The following is a 14,277-nucleotide window of genomic DNA, read 5'->3' on the forward strand; positions in this document are numbered from 1 at the left end:
AGTTGACTTACCAGAGTCCAGTCCTCCTCCTACTCTGGCCAGGCCCCTAGTGTGTAGCTCTAGTTTTGTCTGTGGTTGTGGTGTCTATCTCATGCCAATCGTTTGTAGTCGTAAAGGGTTGTGGGTAACGTGGGTGTGTGTTTTATAGTGGTGTGGTGTGTGTATGGGTGCCAGGTGTGTGTTGTTTGAATTGTCTAATGTGGTGTTGTTTTGTTTGTGTGTGTATATTTTAAGCGCAGCGGTATGTACCGCCAGTGGTTTACCGCCATTGAATGTCCGCCGTGGTGAATCGCGGGTCATAATGTGAAGGGCGTAGTTCTGTTGGTGTAACGGTGTGGGTTTTGATACCGCCAGTTTATCACTGACATTTGGCTGGCGGAATTGTGTATGTGGCTGAATAATGACGGATTGGTGTGTGTGTCATAATATGGTAAACAGATATCCGCAGCGCGGTGGTATGTTGGCGGCAGTCAGCGTGGCGGTAATTGGGATCTACCGCCAATGTCAGAATGAGGGCCTAAGTACTTGATACTAAGTACAGTGTGTACCCATAGTCACTAAGTGGTCTTTCTGATGGAAAGCACCAAGTGACAGAGTGGTAAGGCAATTGCAAGTGCTTATCCCATCGCTACACCACCAATGTAGGAAGCTGGCCTGGTGTGTGATGGGTACCTATGGTACTTACAGTTTTTACCAGGTCCAGGGTTCCCCTATTAGTGAAGTGTAGGCAGTGTCTAGAAGCCAAGCTCTCTAGAGTTAGCTGCGGATGAGCAGCCAAGGCTTATCTAGGAGACATGCAAAGCTCAAGCAATACCACTGTAGTCACACAGCACTTATACATATGAAAGGAAACACTCAGTGTTACAAAAATAAAGGTACTTTATTTTAGTGACACAAATACCAAAATGTACTAGATAGGCATTCCTCCAATAGGAGGTAGGTAACACAATAAATATGTACACTAGCAATCAGAAATAGGCATGAATAGCAGTAGAAATCAGTGCAATAGTAATAGACAATATTGACCCAAGGGGGAGCCCAAACCATATGCTAAAAAAAAGGAATGCGAATGCAGGACCTCCACCCAGGTAAGTGAAATCTATAGAGGGGAGCTGGAGAAACTAGAAACCCGAAAAGGTGAGTACCACAGTGCCCCCCAGCGACCAGGAAGAAAGGAATAATTTACTGTTTTGTCCCCAAACCTCCAAAAGGACTAGAAAGAATAACGCACCACCCAGACAAGACTGCAAGAAACCAGCGGTGGATTCCTGAAGAGGAAGACATGAAAAAGAAAGGGACCAAGTCCAGAAGGCACAGAAGTGTCTGTCGCTGGAAGGAGCCACTACCCACCCGTCTGTGGTTGCAGGAGTTGGTCGATGGTAGGACGAACACGGTCAGCTATGCAGCCCTGGAGTCGGTGAAGAGTTCCTGGAGAATGTAGTTGATGTCCTATGCTGGATGGAAGATTTCAGTCTGTCAGTTTCATGGAAAAGCCACCAACAAGCCTTGGTAAAGGCAAGAGTCGCGATAGAGGAAAAGTGGAGCTGCCGGGAAGCAGCAAGGTCCAGGAGGACTCAACCCATGGGGGAGTCTCAGGGGAACACCAGCAAGGGAGAGAGTCCACAGACGAAAAGGCAGCCCCCACAGGAGACCCACCTGAAGAAGATCCAGGAGTCACAGAGGAGCCCATGCAGCACAAATGAAGAAAGGTCCCACGCCGCAGGAGAAGCATGCAGAGGGCTGTGCATCACAGGGAAGAGTGCTGGGGCTACACTGAGCCTGAAGATCCCTTGGAGGAGATGGCAACAAGCCTTGGTAGTTGCAAGAGACGTGGTGCATAGGGGTACTGTCCTGCATGGGAAGGCAAGGGCTTAACTCCACCAAAGTTGGACAGCTAGTAGAAAGAACCAAGGGTACCACTCCAGACCACACCCTTGATGCAGGATCCACACAGCTCAGGATGAGAAAAGATCCATGCAGCTGATCGTTGTTGCAGTTGGTGCCTGCAGATGCAGGGGAGTGACTCCTTCACTCCAAGGGAGATTTCTTCTTCCTTCTCATGCAGGCTAAAGACTTGCCACCCTCAGAGGATGCACAGCTGGGGAAATGTTGCAAAAGCTGGAAGGAGTTGTGGAAACAATGTTGAAAGCAGAGACTTTGTTGTGGATGCAGATTGTTGGTTCCTGCAGGGTCCAGTTGCAGTCCCAGTGTCTAGAAGTCAAAGTAGAGGTTGCAAAGGAGTCCTGCTAGAAACTTGCAAGCCAAATCTGCTGACTGACCCCAGAAGAAGACCCGAAATAGCCATGGAAGGGGGACAGGTCACCTAGCCAGGTGACCACCTATCAGGAGGGGGCTCTGACGCCACCTATCTGACCTGGCCACTCAGATGCTCCCAGAGGCTTCTCTCCACCTTGGATTCAAGATGGCAGAATTAAGGGACCCTCTAGAGGAGCTCTGAGCACCACCCCTAGGGTGATGATGGACAGGGGAGTGGCTGTTCCCCTTTCCACTGTCCAGTTTTGTGTCAGAGCAGGGAATGGGGGTCCCTGAACAGGTGCAGACTGGTTTATGCAAGGAGGGCACCAAATGGGCCCTTCAACGCATACCAGTGGCTTGGAGAGGCTACCCCTGCTGAGCCATGTGACCAGCCGCGGCCTGACCTTTAGGGCGGAGGGGCCACGCCTCCCACCTTTTGTCCCTCATGAAGAGTGCCTGTCAGGCCGAGCAAAGGTCAGCCTGACAGATACTCTTCATGTTCAGCTGAGGCAGCCAGGAGCGAGACATGCGCAATTTGCGCAGACTCCTGGCTGCCTGAGCTGAACTTTGCTGGGCTGAAGAGGTCACAGCTCCTATGGGCATGACCTCCTCGGCTCAGCAAAGGTGCCTCAAGGCCCTCCCCCTCAGTCACGAGGGGAAGCGTCACCCATTGACTGCGACATGGGTGCTTCAGGTTTAAGCCCTGAAGCACCCTGGGTGAGTATCAGTCAGTGACATCTCCTCACAGAGTGGGGCGGGTCAGCAGTCTCACTGACCCCATCCCACTCTGACGAAGTTGAGACTGCTGCCGTCCCTCACTGGCCGACCTTAGATCAGCCAATGAGGGACGGCAGCAGTCTCAACCCTCCTGGGACCTCCGGGCTGAAGGTAAGTGCGTGTATGTTTTGTGGTGCATGTGCAAGTGGTGCATGTGTGTATGTTTGAATGTTGATGAGTGTTGTGAATGGATGTGAGTGCGTGCGTGCGTGTGTGAATGAATGCGTGTGAGTGTGCTTCCCGCCCCCCCTCCCTTCTAACATTACCATCCTTCACTGCATGTAACACCTATTTCCAAAAGGAGGGGGTGTTCCCCCCCCCCCCCCCCTCTCCCAAAGGAAATCCTTTGTTCTGCCTTCCTGGGCTTGAGCTAATCAAGCAGCAGGAGGGAAGAAACCTGTCTGAAGGGTGGCAGCAGTTTGGGCTTCCCGGAAAACCCCAGAAAGCTGGTAGGAATGTAGGAACAATGCTGGGGGTCCTTTAAAGACCCCCCAGAGGGCATGGAATCATACTTCCAATACTGGCAACAGTTTTGGGTATGATTCCGACATGTTTGATACCAAACATGCCTCGGTTCTGAGTTACCATTATGTAGCTGGACATAGGTAGTGACATATGCCCAGTACGCATGTAAAATGGCAACCCCGCACTCATGAAGTCCATGAAAATGGAGCTGGAGTTTGTGGGGACACCAAATGCAGGGGTGCCCCACACACAGGTACTTGCACCCTGCCTTCTGGGCCAGGAGGGCCTACCATAGGGGTGACTTACAGTGACCTGGTGCAGTGACCTGTCGTGAAAAGGATGCAATGGAAGGCCTGCAGATACACTTTGCATGGCCTCCCCATGGGTGGCATAATACATGCTGCAGCCCATGGAGGGCCCCTGGTGCCGCAGTGTCCTGGTACTTGAGTACCATATACTAGGGACTTACAAGGGGGCACCAGCATACCAAATGTGTGGTGTGTGTGGTCCAGGCAACCAAGTTTAAAGGGAGAGAGTATAGTCACTGGGGTCCTGGTTAGCAGGATCCCAGTTAACACAGTCAAAACATGACAACAGGCAAAAAGTGGGGGGTAACCATGCCAGTAATAGGGTACTTTCCTACAAGGTGTCCATAGTCCCTCCCATGAGATGTCCCTGTTTGTTCGGATGGGATGCCTGTGTTTTCGCTGATGGGATGTCCATGGTCCCTCATGTGGGATATCTGTATTTCCTCTGATGGGATGCCTGTGGTTCCTTTCATGGATATTCCATGGTCCGTCCTGTGGGATGTCTCTGCTTCCTCTGATGGGATGGTTGTGGTTCTTCTTATGGGATGTTCTTTGTCCCTCTGGCGGGATGTCTGTGTTTCCTCTGATGGGATGTTGTGTTTCCTCTGATGGGATATTTGTGGTCCCTCCAGTGTGATGTCTGTGATTTCCATGATGGGATGTCTTTGGTCCCTCTCTCAGAATGTCTGTAATTCCTTACATATGGTTGCCTGTGTTTCCTCTGATGGGATGTCTGTGTTTCCTCTGATAGGGTGTAGGTGTTTCCTCTGATAGGATGTCAGTGGTCCCTCTCACGGCATGTCCATATTTCCCCCAGTGAGATGTCTTGGTTTTCTGCATGGGATGTCTGTGTTTCCTTTGATGGGATGTTCGTTTTCTCAGATGGGATGTCTGTGTTTCCTCTGATGGGATGTCCATGGTCCCTCCAGTGGGATGTCTATGTTTCCTCTGATGGTATATCCGTGGTTCCTCCATGGTGATGTCTGTGAATCCCCTAAAGGGACCTCTTTGGTCCCTCTCTTGGAATATCTGTGGTTCCTTGGGCATGGGTGCATGTGTTTCCTCTGGTGGGATGTCTGTGATCCCTCTCATGGGATGTCCTTGGTCCCTCTGGTGGGATATCTGTGATTTCTTTGAGGGGATGTCTGTGTTTTCTCTGATAGGATGGCAGCGGTCCTTCTCACGGGATGTCCATGGTCCCTCTGGGGAGATATCTTCGTTTCCTGGATGGGATTTCTGTGTTTCCTCTGTTGGAATGTCGATGTTTCTTCTCCTAAGATGTCCATGGTCCCTCGGGTGGGATGTATGTGCTTCCTGCATGGGATATCTATGTTTCCTTCCTTGGGATGTCTATATTTTCTCTGATGGGATGTCTGTGTTTCCTCTGCTAGGATGTCGGTGTTCCCTCCCACGGGACGTCCATAGTCCCTCCGCTTTTCGCGAGATGATCTGATGGTCCCTCTCGCGGGAAATCCGCGGTCCCTCCGTTTGGATGCCTGTGATTCCTCTGGTGGGACGTCTGTGGTCCCTCTCGCGGTAGGTCTATGGTTCATTGCGCGTGGGTGCCTGTGTTTCCTCAGGGTGGGGCCGGGGTGCTCGGACCTCTGTTTATACTCGGGGTGGGCGCTGGCCCCCTTCTTGCCATTACTCATGCTCCCGCAGCAGCTCCGCACGCTGAGGGCTCTTCCCTTAAATGGTGACCGAAGCTGAAGAATGTGAGACGTCAGAGAGCGGGGCTGGAGCACTGAGGGGCGCGCAGGGACCAGAGACACACCCACTCAGAGAGGGAGAGACTGCCCGGGCCCCGTGAGCGCACCCCGCGGCCCTCACTCACCACAGGCGCGGAGGGAGCTCCCGCCGGCAGCAGAGCCCCCCTGGAGACCGCAGAGAGCCCTGGGATCTGGTGGGAAGATACCCAGAGATAGAAGAAAGAGACCCCCGGGGCAGGGAGACACCTCGGCATCCAGGGTCTGCGGACAGCGTGAAGTGACACCCCAGCACCCGAGGGAGGGACAGCCAACGTTTGCGACAGAAAGAACGAGACTCCTTCAAGCACCCGGGGGTGGGGCACACCCAGAGACCGGGACCTCGCAGAAGAGACGCCAGCTGTGGCAGAGGCACATCTGGACGCAGGATGGAGGATCTGGGTAAGACAGGGAGCGGGGGGAGAGCCTGCCTGTAACTGTGCGCGTGGAGTGGAGGGAGAGGTTAGAGCAGCGGAGGAGGGCAAGGGAGAGACGCCAGCAGAGGAGAGGGGATAGTGGAGCGTTAGAGAGGTAAAGGGCAGGGGGCAGCGAAAGGGAGGCGGGCAGGGAGAGAGTGTATGGAGCGCAGACCAGAGAAAGGCTTTAAAGGAGGGCAGGGTGATCGCGGGACAGAGCTGGGGGGGGGGGGCGAGGGATGGTTACATTATAGAGGAGAAGGACACGTGAGAGGGGAAGGGCGAGGAAGGGGGGCAAAGGGTGGAAAAAAGTAAAAACGGGGGTAGAGGTGGCGGGGGCGAGGGGTGATGGAGGAGAGGGGAGTCAGAGTTTAGGGGAACGGAAAGAGGATGTGGCGGTATGGGAGCACAGGAGGGTTAAGGGGAGAAGGGAGAGAGGCCTGTGGATAACGGGAACAGAGGGCTGGGATATAATTATGGGGTAGGGTATTCCCATACAAGACCGAGTGTAGTTTAGGGTCCGTGAGGGTCTGCTGGGTTTGGTAAGGCGCTGAGACGGCTATGATTATGATGGGGTCCTATGTATGGGGTTGGATTGGTGACAGGGACTGGAAATTCTGATGTGGATTGAATATCGCCGTGGGGTGGGGATGGTTAGGAAGTGGGGTACACTTCTATTACTTATTGTGTGTTAACTTTTTAAATAGGGATTGGATATAGTTATTGTATCTGGTAAAGTTATAGGGCTGGCTATGGGGTAGCCGAGGTTGTTGGATTAGATATGGTTATTTGGGTGGGCTATGCTCATGGGGTGGATATGAGGGAGCGATACTAGTAATGGGGGTCGGATATGGATATGAGCAGGACACAGGGGTATTTTTAATTTTAGGGAAGAATATAGTATGGGGGTGAACATGGTTACAGCTATGGATAGAATTAGAGTTAGATTCTGGCTGTGAGGCTGGATATTATTATGGCATGTTGGATATGGGTATGGGGTTGTAATGGCTATGGTTGGTGGAATACATTTATGAGTATGTTAGGTGTGGTTAAGGGTTGAGTATTGTTTTCGTGTTGAGTACATTTACTGGAGGTGTGATATGATTACAGTGATGAGTATGGTCAATGAGTTTGCTATGGTTGAGTAGGTTGGATATGGACTTGGTTCGATAGGGCATTTACAAAGGAGAAATAAATCATTGCAGTGTTGGACGTGGGGCTTGGGCTTGCATATGCTTGTAGAGGGTTACACTTGTCTATGTACCTTAGATATGGTTTTGGGCCCGATATGGTTGTGAAGGGCCTGGATATTATTATGCTGTTGGATACGGACATGACACAGTTGAATGTGGTTGACAGTCAGTTGCAGCTGCTCATAAGGCCCTGGGATATGTTGTAGGGTGCAATATGATTTCTTGGGATGGACGTGGCACAAGGGTTGAGCGTGAGATGAGGATACGATTTTGAGAAGTTGGCTATAGGTATGTATTTTGGATAATGTTTCAGGGCTGTGTACTTGTAGGGGGTCTAATAGGGTATGGCAGAAAAATGGGTTTTAGGATTATGGTTTAGAGTAGCCATGGGTTTCATTGTGGTCATACCACAGTTGGATATGATATTGGGTTTCATATTGTGATAAGGACTATGTGTAAGAATGTAGGGTTGCATATAATTAGGGCGACAAGGCAGTTATGGGAAGCTGGATACAGTTTTGGGTTTTAAGGTAATGTTTTGAGGACTAAGTACTATTATTAGATTATGAACACAATTTTGGGTTGGGGGTTGATATGGTTGGGGTCTGATTATGGTTATTAGGCTTGGATATGGTTATTGAGGTTGGATATTGCCATGCGGTTGGATATGGGTCTCTTATAGAGTTTTCAATGTGCGGCAAATATATTGCAACTGAATATGGTTATGTCATAGGACACATTGACAAATGTTTTGTAAGGATGTGGAGGTTGCATTGTTCTATATTTTAAGGTTATATGGTTTGGGCACGGCTACTGAAGTTGGACATTGTTGTGAGGTTAAAGGCAGGTATGCTAACTGGATTAGATTTTGGGTGAGATGATAATGGTTGAATTAGATTTCCTGATTGCTGATAGCTATGGTTGTAGCATTCTGTGGTAATGTGGTAGAGTACTGCATGGATGTGGCACGGTTATGTGCTTGGATTCAGTTATGGTTCATTTATGTGGTTACCTGGGTCTGGCATGGCTATAGAAAGGACATTGGCTGTGGTGTTTTTATGTGACTTGGCGTGTTTTCGTGGCTTAGTCTGGCTATGGGGGCTGCATACGATTAGGGCTTGTACATGATTATGGATAGTGCTGGGATTTGGTGTGATTTGGGTTGGGTATCTTCCGGGGGTGTTAAGAAGTGATGGGGAATGCATGGGGACTGAGTTCGCTTTCGTGTTTTTGAAGGGGGTGGGTGGCTGAGTGCTGTACAACTGTCTTTGCTTGGATTTTTCATAATCCACCAGAAGGAAATGAGTCAGGGCTGGAGGGCAAGGGGGAGGAAGGGGCGGGGATAGGAGGAGGTTTACCCGCAGGCTTCCTTCGCCTCCTCGGCTCCCCTCTCGCCGACATGGAACTCACCCAGTGCATCAGCAGATTGAGCACCGAGGCTGTCCTGTCACTTCTGTCACATACAGACGTGACACATGTGGCGCCCTTACGCCAGGCATATGTCCATGTACATAGACTCATATGATACACGTGACGCGCGGACGAGTACATGTATTTAATGCTGAGAGCGCGCCGTGCGGCGACTCTCTCATCGAGGTCTTCCTTCCTGTGTTTCTAGAACCATAACAAAGGCACCCGCAGCACCCGCAGTGTGGGGGCCCCCGGAGCTCCGGAAGGGGTGTGCGAGGGGTGCTCAGATAAGTGCCCTGGACTGAGAGCTCCTGAGTGAGTCTGGAGGGGCCCCGCCCCATGTACTTTGCGGGGGGCCCCCTCAAGTTTCGTTTCGCCAGTGGAACCAAGCCCCTGCGCCCTCCCCCCACTCCCTACCTACCATATTACCTCCTCGTCTTGCCCCTTCTCTTCACTCCGTGCTTTCTTTCCTGACACCCGTCATATATTTTATATTTAACCCCCTGCCCACGCCCCCCCAGCTCCCCTCATGTTCCCACTCTCTGTGCCCCGTCACTCCCCATCCTATCTTGTTCTCCCGCTCAGGCTCTTGGCTCTGCCCCACGCCTTGTCTTGCTCGCCCGCCTGTTTCCTGTATTTAGGTGGTTTTTGGCCTAATCTGCACATTTTCTACTTCTCATTTCCATATGTTTCCAATAAAACATTCCAGGAACCGAGAGCTGGAGGCAGAATGAGACACCCCTTCTGAAGGACAGCCCCTTCATTGCAGCAGCAGCAGCAGCAGCAGCAGCAGCCTCCTGTGAGAGGGGTAACCTCCACGGAGAGAGCCCCCCCCCCCCCCCCCGCAAGAGAGAGACCGCCACCACGAGAGAGTCAGTCAGCCCCAGGGTTGAAGGACAGGGACAGGCGTGGGGAGAGCCGAGGCGGGACTCAGCTTTCACTCTAAGTGCCAGTGTAGGGGCCCAGCCATCAAAAGATGGAGACCAGGCAACGAATGTCGTGAAAAAATATTATAATGACTTTACAAATCAAAAGAATAGTTTTCAGCATATCTGAGCGTTTCAATTAAGTGCAAACAATGATATCAATTCATTTAGTGACATTTATTGAAAGTGATATTTCTTAAACATGAAACATCCATGAATACGCCCAGGCCCTGCCGACACAGTGACAAATGATACATAGCAAAGCTAAGGGCCATAGTCTAGATCACACAATTTGGTCAAACAGGGATGCCAGGATTTGAGTCCAAGATGGCATATTGGGCAGGTCAGAAACAGTAGGTTACATCCTCCTCTCTTTCATTTAACGCCACAGGTCAGTGCTTTGAGTTCAGTTATTCAATTACTGTTTTCCAGCTAGTGTCAGTATCCGGAGACCAACAAATTCACCTATCGCACCTTAAATCAAATTTACAGTAGACACACACATATACATGTGCCTTGTCATATAAATGAAAAGTGTGCTTTTATGTTTGGAGTGTTCCCAATGACACTAAATATCGAGCAATGTGCCAGACAATGCCTGCTTGAAATCTAGCTGCAGGACCAACCTCTGTGCGGCTTCTCAAACGTCTCTGTTCTCTGTTAATTATTTAATTGCGGCCATTGAGGTGTTGCGACTCTTGCAAGTCTGCTAGTCAGAAGTAACGTTAAAAAAAAGTAGCATCTCCTCCTTCCCTCACTCTTCTGACTCACCTGGCTTGACAACTATTTCAGGAAAGGCTCAGCACACCTCAGTGACAGCAATTCATGAACAAAACAAAGAGGGCTTGCAGCCCACACAGAGTTTGTTCCTAAGGTTACAGTGCTTGAGGAGAGGGGGATGCACAGCGTGTCTTCAAACAGGCCTTTTCTGTCTGCCCCGTTTAATTTTAGGTTTTCTCTTTAAAATCCAGGGGAGGGGGGGTTGTCTCCTGCATTCCACCACTACAAAATATAATGCGGGGGAAATCACACCATCTCCCATGGCGGTTTCTACACCCATGGCCAACCCATCCTTACAGGTGACCTGCTGTCCCCGGAGACACCACCTTCTAGAACATGGGTACTCACAAACTTTTTCTCGGGGGCCAAAATTGCAGTATGGTTTGCGGCCGAGGGCCGCACTGAAGTGACAGCGGGGGGCGGGGCTTAGAGGGGGCGGGGCTTAGAGGGGGAACAACCACCCCACCCCCTTTTTCAAAACAATGCCACTACCCCAGTAACACACACAGCGCGCACACATACAGCGCCATCTGCTCTCACCCCTACCCCAGTAACACACACACACAGCGCACACACACAGCGCCATCTGCTCTCACCCCTACCCCAGTAACACACACAGCGCGCACACACAGCGCCATCTGCTCTCACCCCTACCCCAGTAACACACACAGCGCGCACACATACAGCGCCATCTGCTCTCACCCCTACCCCAGTAACACACACACACAGCGCACACACACAGCGCCATCTGCTCTCACCCCTACCCCAGTAACACACACACACAGCGCACACACACAGCGCCATCTGCTCTCACGCCTACCCCAGTAACACACACACACAGCGCACACACACAGCGCCATCTGCTCTCACGCCTACCCCAGTAACACACACAGCGCGCACACACACAGCGCCATCTGCTCTCACGCCTACCCCAGTAACACACACACACAGCGCACACACACAGCGCCATCTGCTCTCACCCCTACCCCAGTAACACACACAGCGCGCACACACACAGCGCCATCTGCTCTCACCCCTACCCCAGTAACACACACAGCGCGCACACATACAGCGCCATCTGCTCTCACCCCTACCCCAGTAACACACACAGCGCGCACACACACAGCGCCATCTGCTCTCACCCCACCCCAGTAACACACACAGCGCGCACACACACAGCGCCATCTGCTCTCACGCCTACCCCAGTAACACACACAGCGCCATCTGCACACAGCGCCATCTGCTCTCAACCCTACCCCAGTAACACACACACACAGCGCACACACACAGCGCCATCTGCTCTCACCCCTACCCCAGTAACACACACAGCGCGCACACACACAGCGCCATCTGCTCTCACCCCACCCCAGTAACACACACAGCGCGCACACACACAGCGCCATCTGCTCTCACGCCTACCCCAGTAACACACACAGCGCCATCTGCACACAGCGCCATCTGCTCTCACCCCTACCCCAGTAACACACACACACAGCGCACACACACAGCGCCATCTGCTCTCACCCCTACCCCAGTAACACACACAGCGCGCACACACACAGCGCCATCTGCTCTCACGCCTACCCCAGTAACACACACAGCGCCATCTGCACACAGCGCCATCTGCTCTCACCCCTACCCCAGTAACACACACACACAGCGCACACACACAGCGCCATCTGCTCTCACGCCTACCCCAGTAACACACACACACAGCGCACACACACAGCGCCATCTGCTCTCACGCCTACCCCAGTAACACACACAGCGCGCACACACACAGCGCCATCTGCTCTCACCCCACCCCAGTAACACACACAGCGCGCACACACACAGCGCCATCTGCTCTCACGCCTACCCCAGTAACACACACAGCGCCATCTGCACACAGCGCCATCTGCTCTCACCCCTACCCCAGTAACACACACACACAGCGCACACACACAGCGCCATCTGCTCTCACGCCTACCCCAGTAACACACACACACAGCGCACACACACAGCGCCATCTGCTCTCACGCCTACCCCAGTAACACACACAGCGCGCACACACACAGCGCCATCTGCTCTCACGCCTACCCCAGTAACACACACACACAGCGCACACACACAGCGCCATCTGCTCTCACCCCTACCCCAGTAACACACACAGCGCGCACACACACAGCGCCATCTGCTCTCACCCCTACCCCAGTAACACACACAGCGCGCACACACACAGCGCCATCTGCTCTCACCCCACCCCAGTAACACACACAGCGCGCACACACACAGCGCCATCTGCTCTCACCCCACCCCAGTAAAACACACACACAGCGCACACACACAGCGCAATCTGCTCACACGCCTACCCCAGTAACACACACTACATTAAAAACAAATAAATAAATAACCAAAGAGCCTTACCTGACTCAAAGCACTGTAAAGATGCCACAAATCTGGAACAGCAGGCAGGCAGGCGGGCAGCAGACGTGGAGCCGGTGACAGCAGGTAGACGACCAAAGCCCCGTAAAAGTTAGCTGCAAGCGCTGACTTTTATGGGGCTTTGGCTTCCACAGATCGTCAGGGCAACGCAATAAACAATGGCCGCCGTATGTAAACATAGAGGAGGGCCGCGGGAGCATGCTCCCGCGGCCCTCCTCTATGTTTACATACGGCGGCCATTGTTTATTGCGTTTGGTGTGCGTCTCGCGGTCGCGGGCCGCCAAGTTAGGTCCGTGGGGCCGCTGGCGGCCCGCGGGCCGTACTTTGAGTACCGGTGTTCTAGAACAAGCATTTGCAATGCATTAGGTCTCGTATTTTCTTGAGTTAGAGCTATTGGCATTGTAAATTCATAACTGGACTTTTCTTGCCACATAAATTGGACAACCCTGCCTCATAATTTCGTCTTTTCCTGCCATATAATCCCAGTGGCCCTGCATATAACTAAAGCACATCCATTTACCTTCATCCTCTATCTGCAGCAAAAGATGAAAATGTTCCTATTTAGTATCCTAAATTTAAATCTGCATGCTAATTCCAATAGCATACCATTTTGACCACCCACCATCAGAGTTGCTGGCTGGCTAACACAATTCCCCCAGAAAAGACACAAGACAGCCACAGAGGAGAAATAAACTAGAAGGGTCACCCAAACATATCAAGAGTGTTCAAGCAGTCAAAGTGTAATAAGGATGTTAAGTTGGCCTGGATCATTGTAGTAATTATAATAAGGAGAAATTATAAAAACACATACAATTATCATATAAACCTTTATCAGACATAAACTTTTGGAATTAGACTGTAATGCTAAAAACACCATAAGAAAAATATCATTTGTAAGAAACATGGTTATGTAACCATATTGTTAGCCCCAAAAAGGCATAACCCCATAAAAAAAAACATGTAAAAGTAATGCAGTGTAACCATATATTTAGCCTCTAGAGAACATAGTGCATTACACATTTTCAAGGCTAGCAGGCCTATTGCAATGATATTGCAAACAAGACCCACAAAACATAATTTCTCTCAGCGGTAAAAAACAAAACCTCCAACCATGACAGAGCTTAAAAAGATAGTGAATAGTGGTAGGAGTTATTATTTTGGTTAACATAGTGTGGGGACCCAGAGATGATGTAGACCGAAAGAGCATATTGTGATGAATGATTTGGTGGTGGTCCCATTGTCCTAGGGCCACCACAGGATGAGTTATGAGTAAACATGTTTGTCAAAGCATTGTCCTGAAAAGCATTATTGGGCAAGTTTCTGTGTGCCACAAATATTTTAGTATGTTTATATGACTGTAATGTCTACAACAGACCCTAGAGGACACCACAATGAAAATAGCATTTGTAAAAAAACATGGTCATGTAACTATATAGTTAACCTCTAGAGAGCATAACCACAGCAAAAGAAAATTACATTAAAGTAGTGTAAACATACATTTAGCCCTTAGAGGGCATAGCGTTTTAGCAGACGAATAGAAACGAGACCCTTAAAACACAGTCTACTTTAAGCTATAA

The 14,277-nt window shown here is 50.9% G+C and overlaps 1 protein-coding gene across 2 annotated transcripts in view; it reads left to right on the top strand.

Moving 5' to 3' along the window:
- The first annotated feature begins 5,573 nt into the window (after nucleotides 1-5,573).
- The window catches only part of TGFB1I1 (transforming growth factor beta 1 induced transcript 1), a 137,058-nt gene continuing 128,354 nt past the window's right edge, over nucleotides 5,574-14,277 (top strand). Inside the window, exons 1-2 of one of the 2 annotated variants that reach the window (XM_069244424.1) lie at nucleotides 5,683-5,818; nucleotides 5,878-5,953. In XM_069244424.1, the coding sequence (XP_069100525.1) occupies nucleotides 5,941-5,953 (13 nt within the window). In that variant the 5' untranslated portion in view covers nucleotides 5,683-5,818; nucleotides 5,878-5,940. Of the gene's footprint in view, nucleotides 5,954-14,277 lie in introns of both variants that reach the window. The other variant, XM_069244423.1, reaches the window with a different exon arrangement.

The sequence above is a fragment of the Pleurodeles waltl genome, chromosome 7, assembly GCF_031143425.1.
Source record: "Pleurodeles waltl isolate 20211129_DDA chromosome 7, aPleWal1.hap1.20221129, whole genome shotgun sequence".
NCBI lineage: Eukaryota > Metazoa > Chordata > Amphibia > Caudata > Salamandridae > Pleurodeles > Pleurodeles waltl.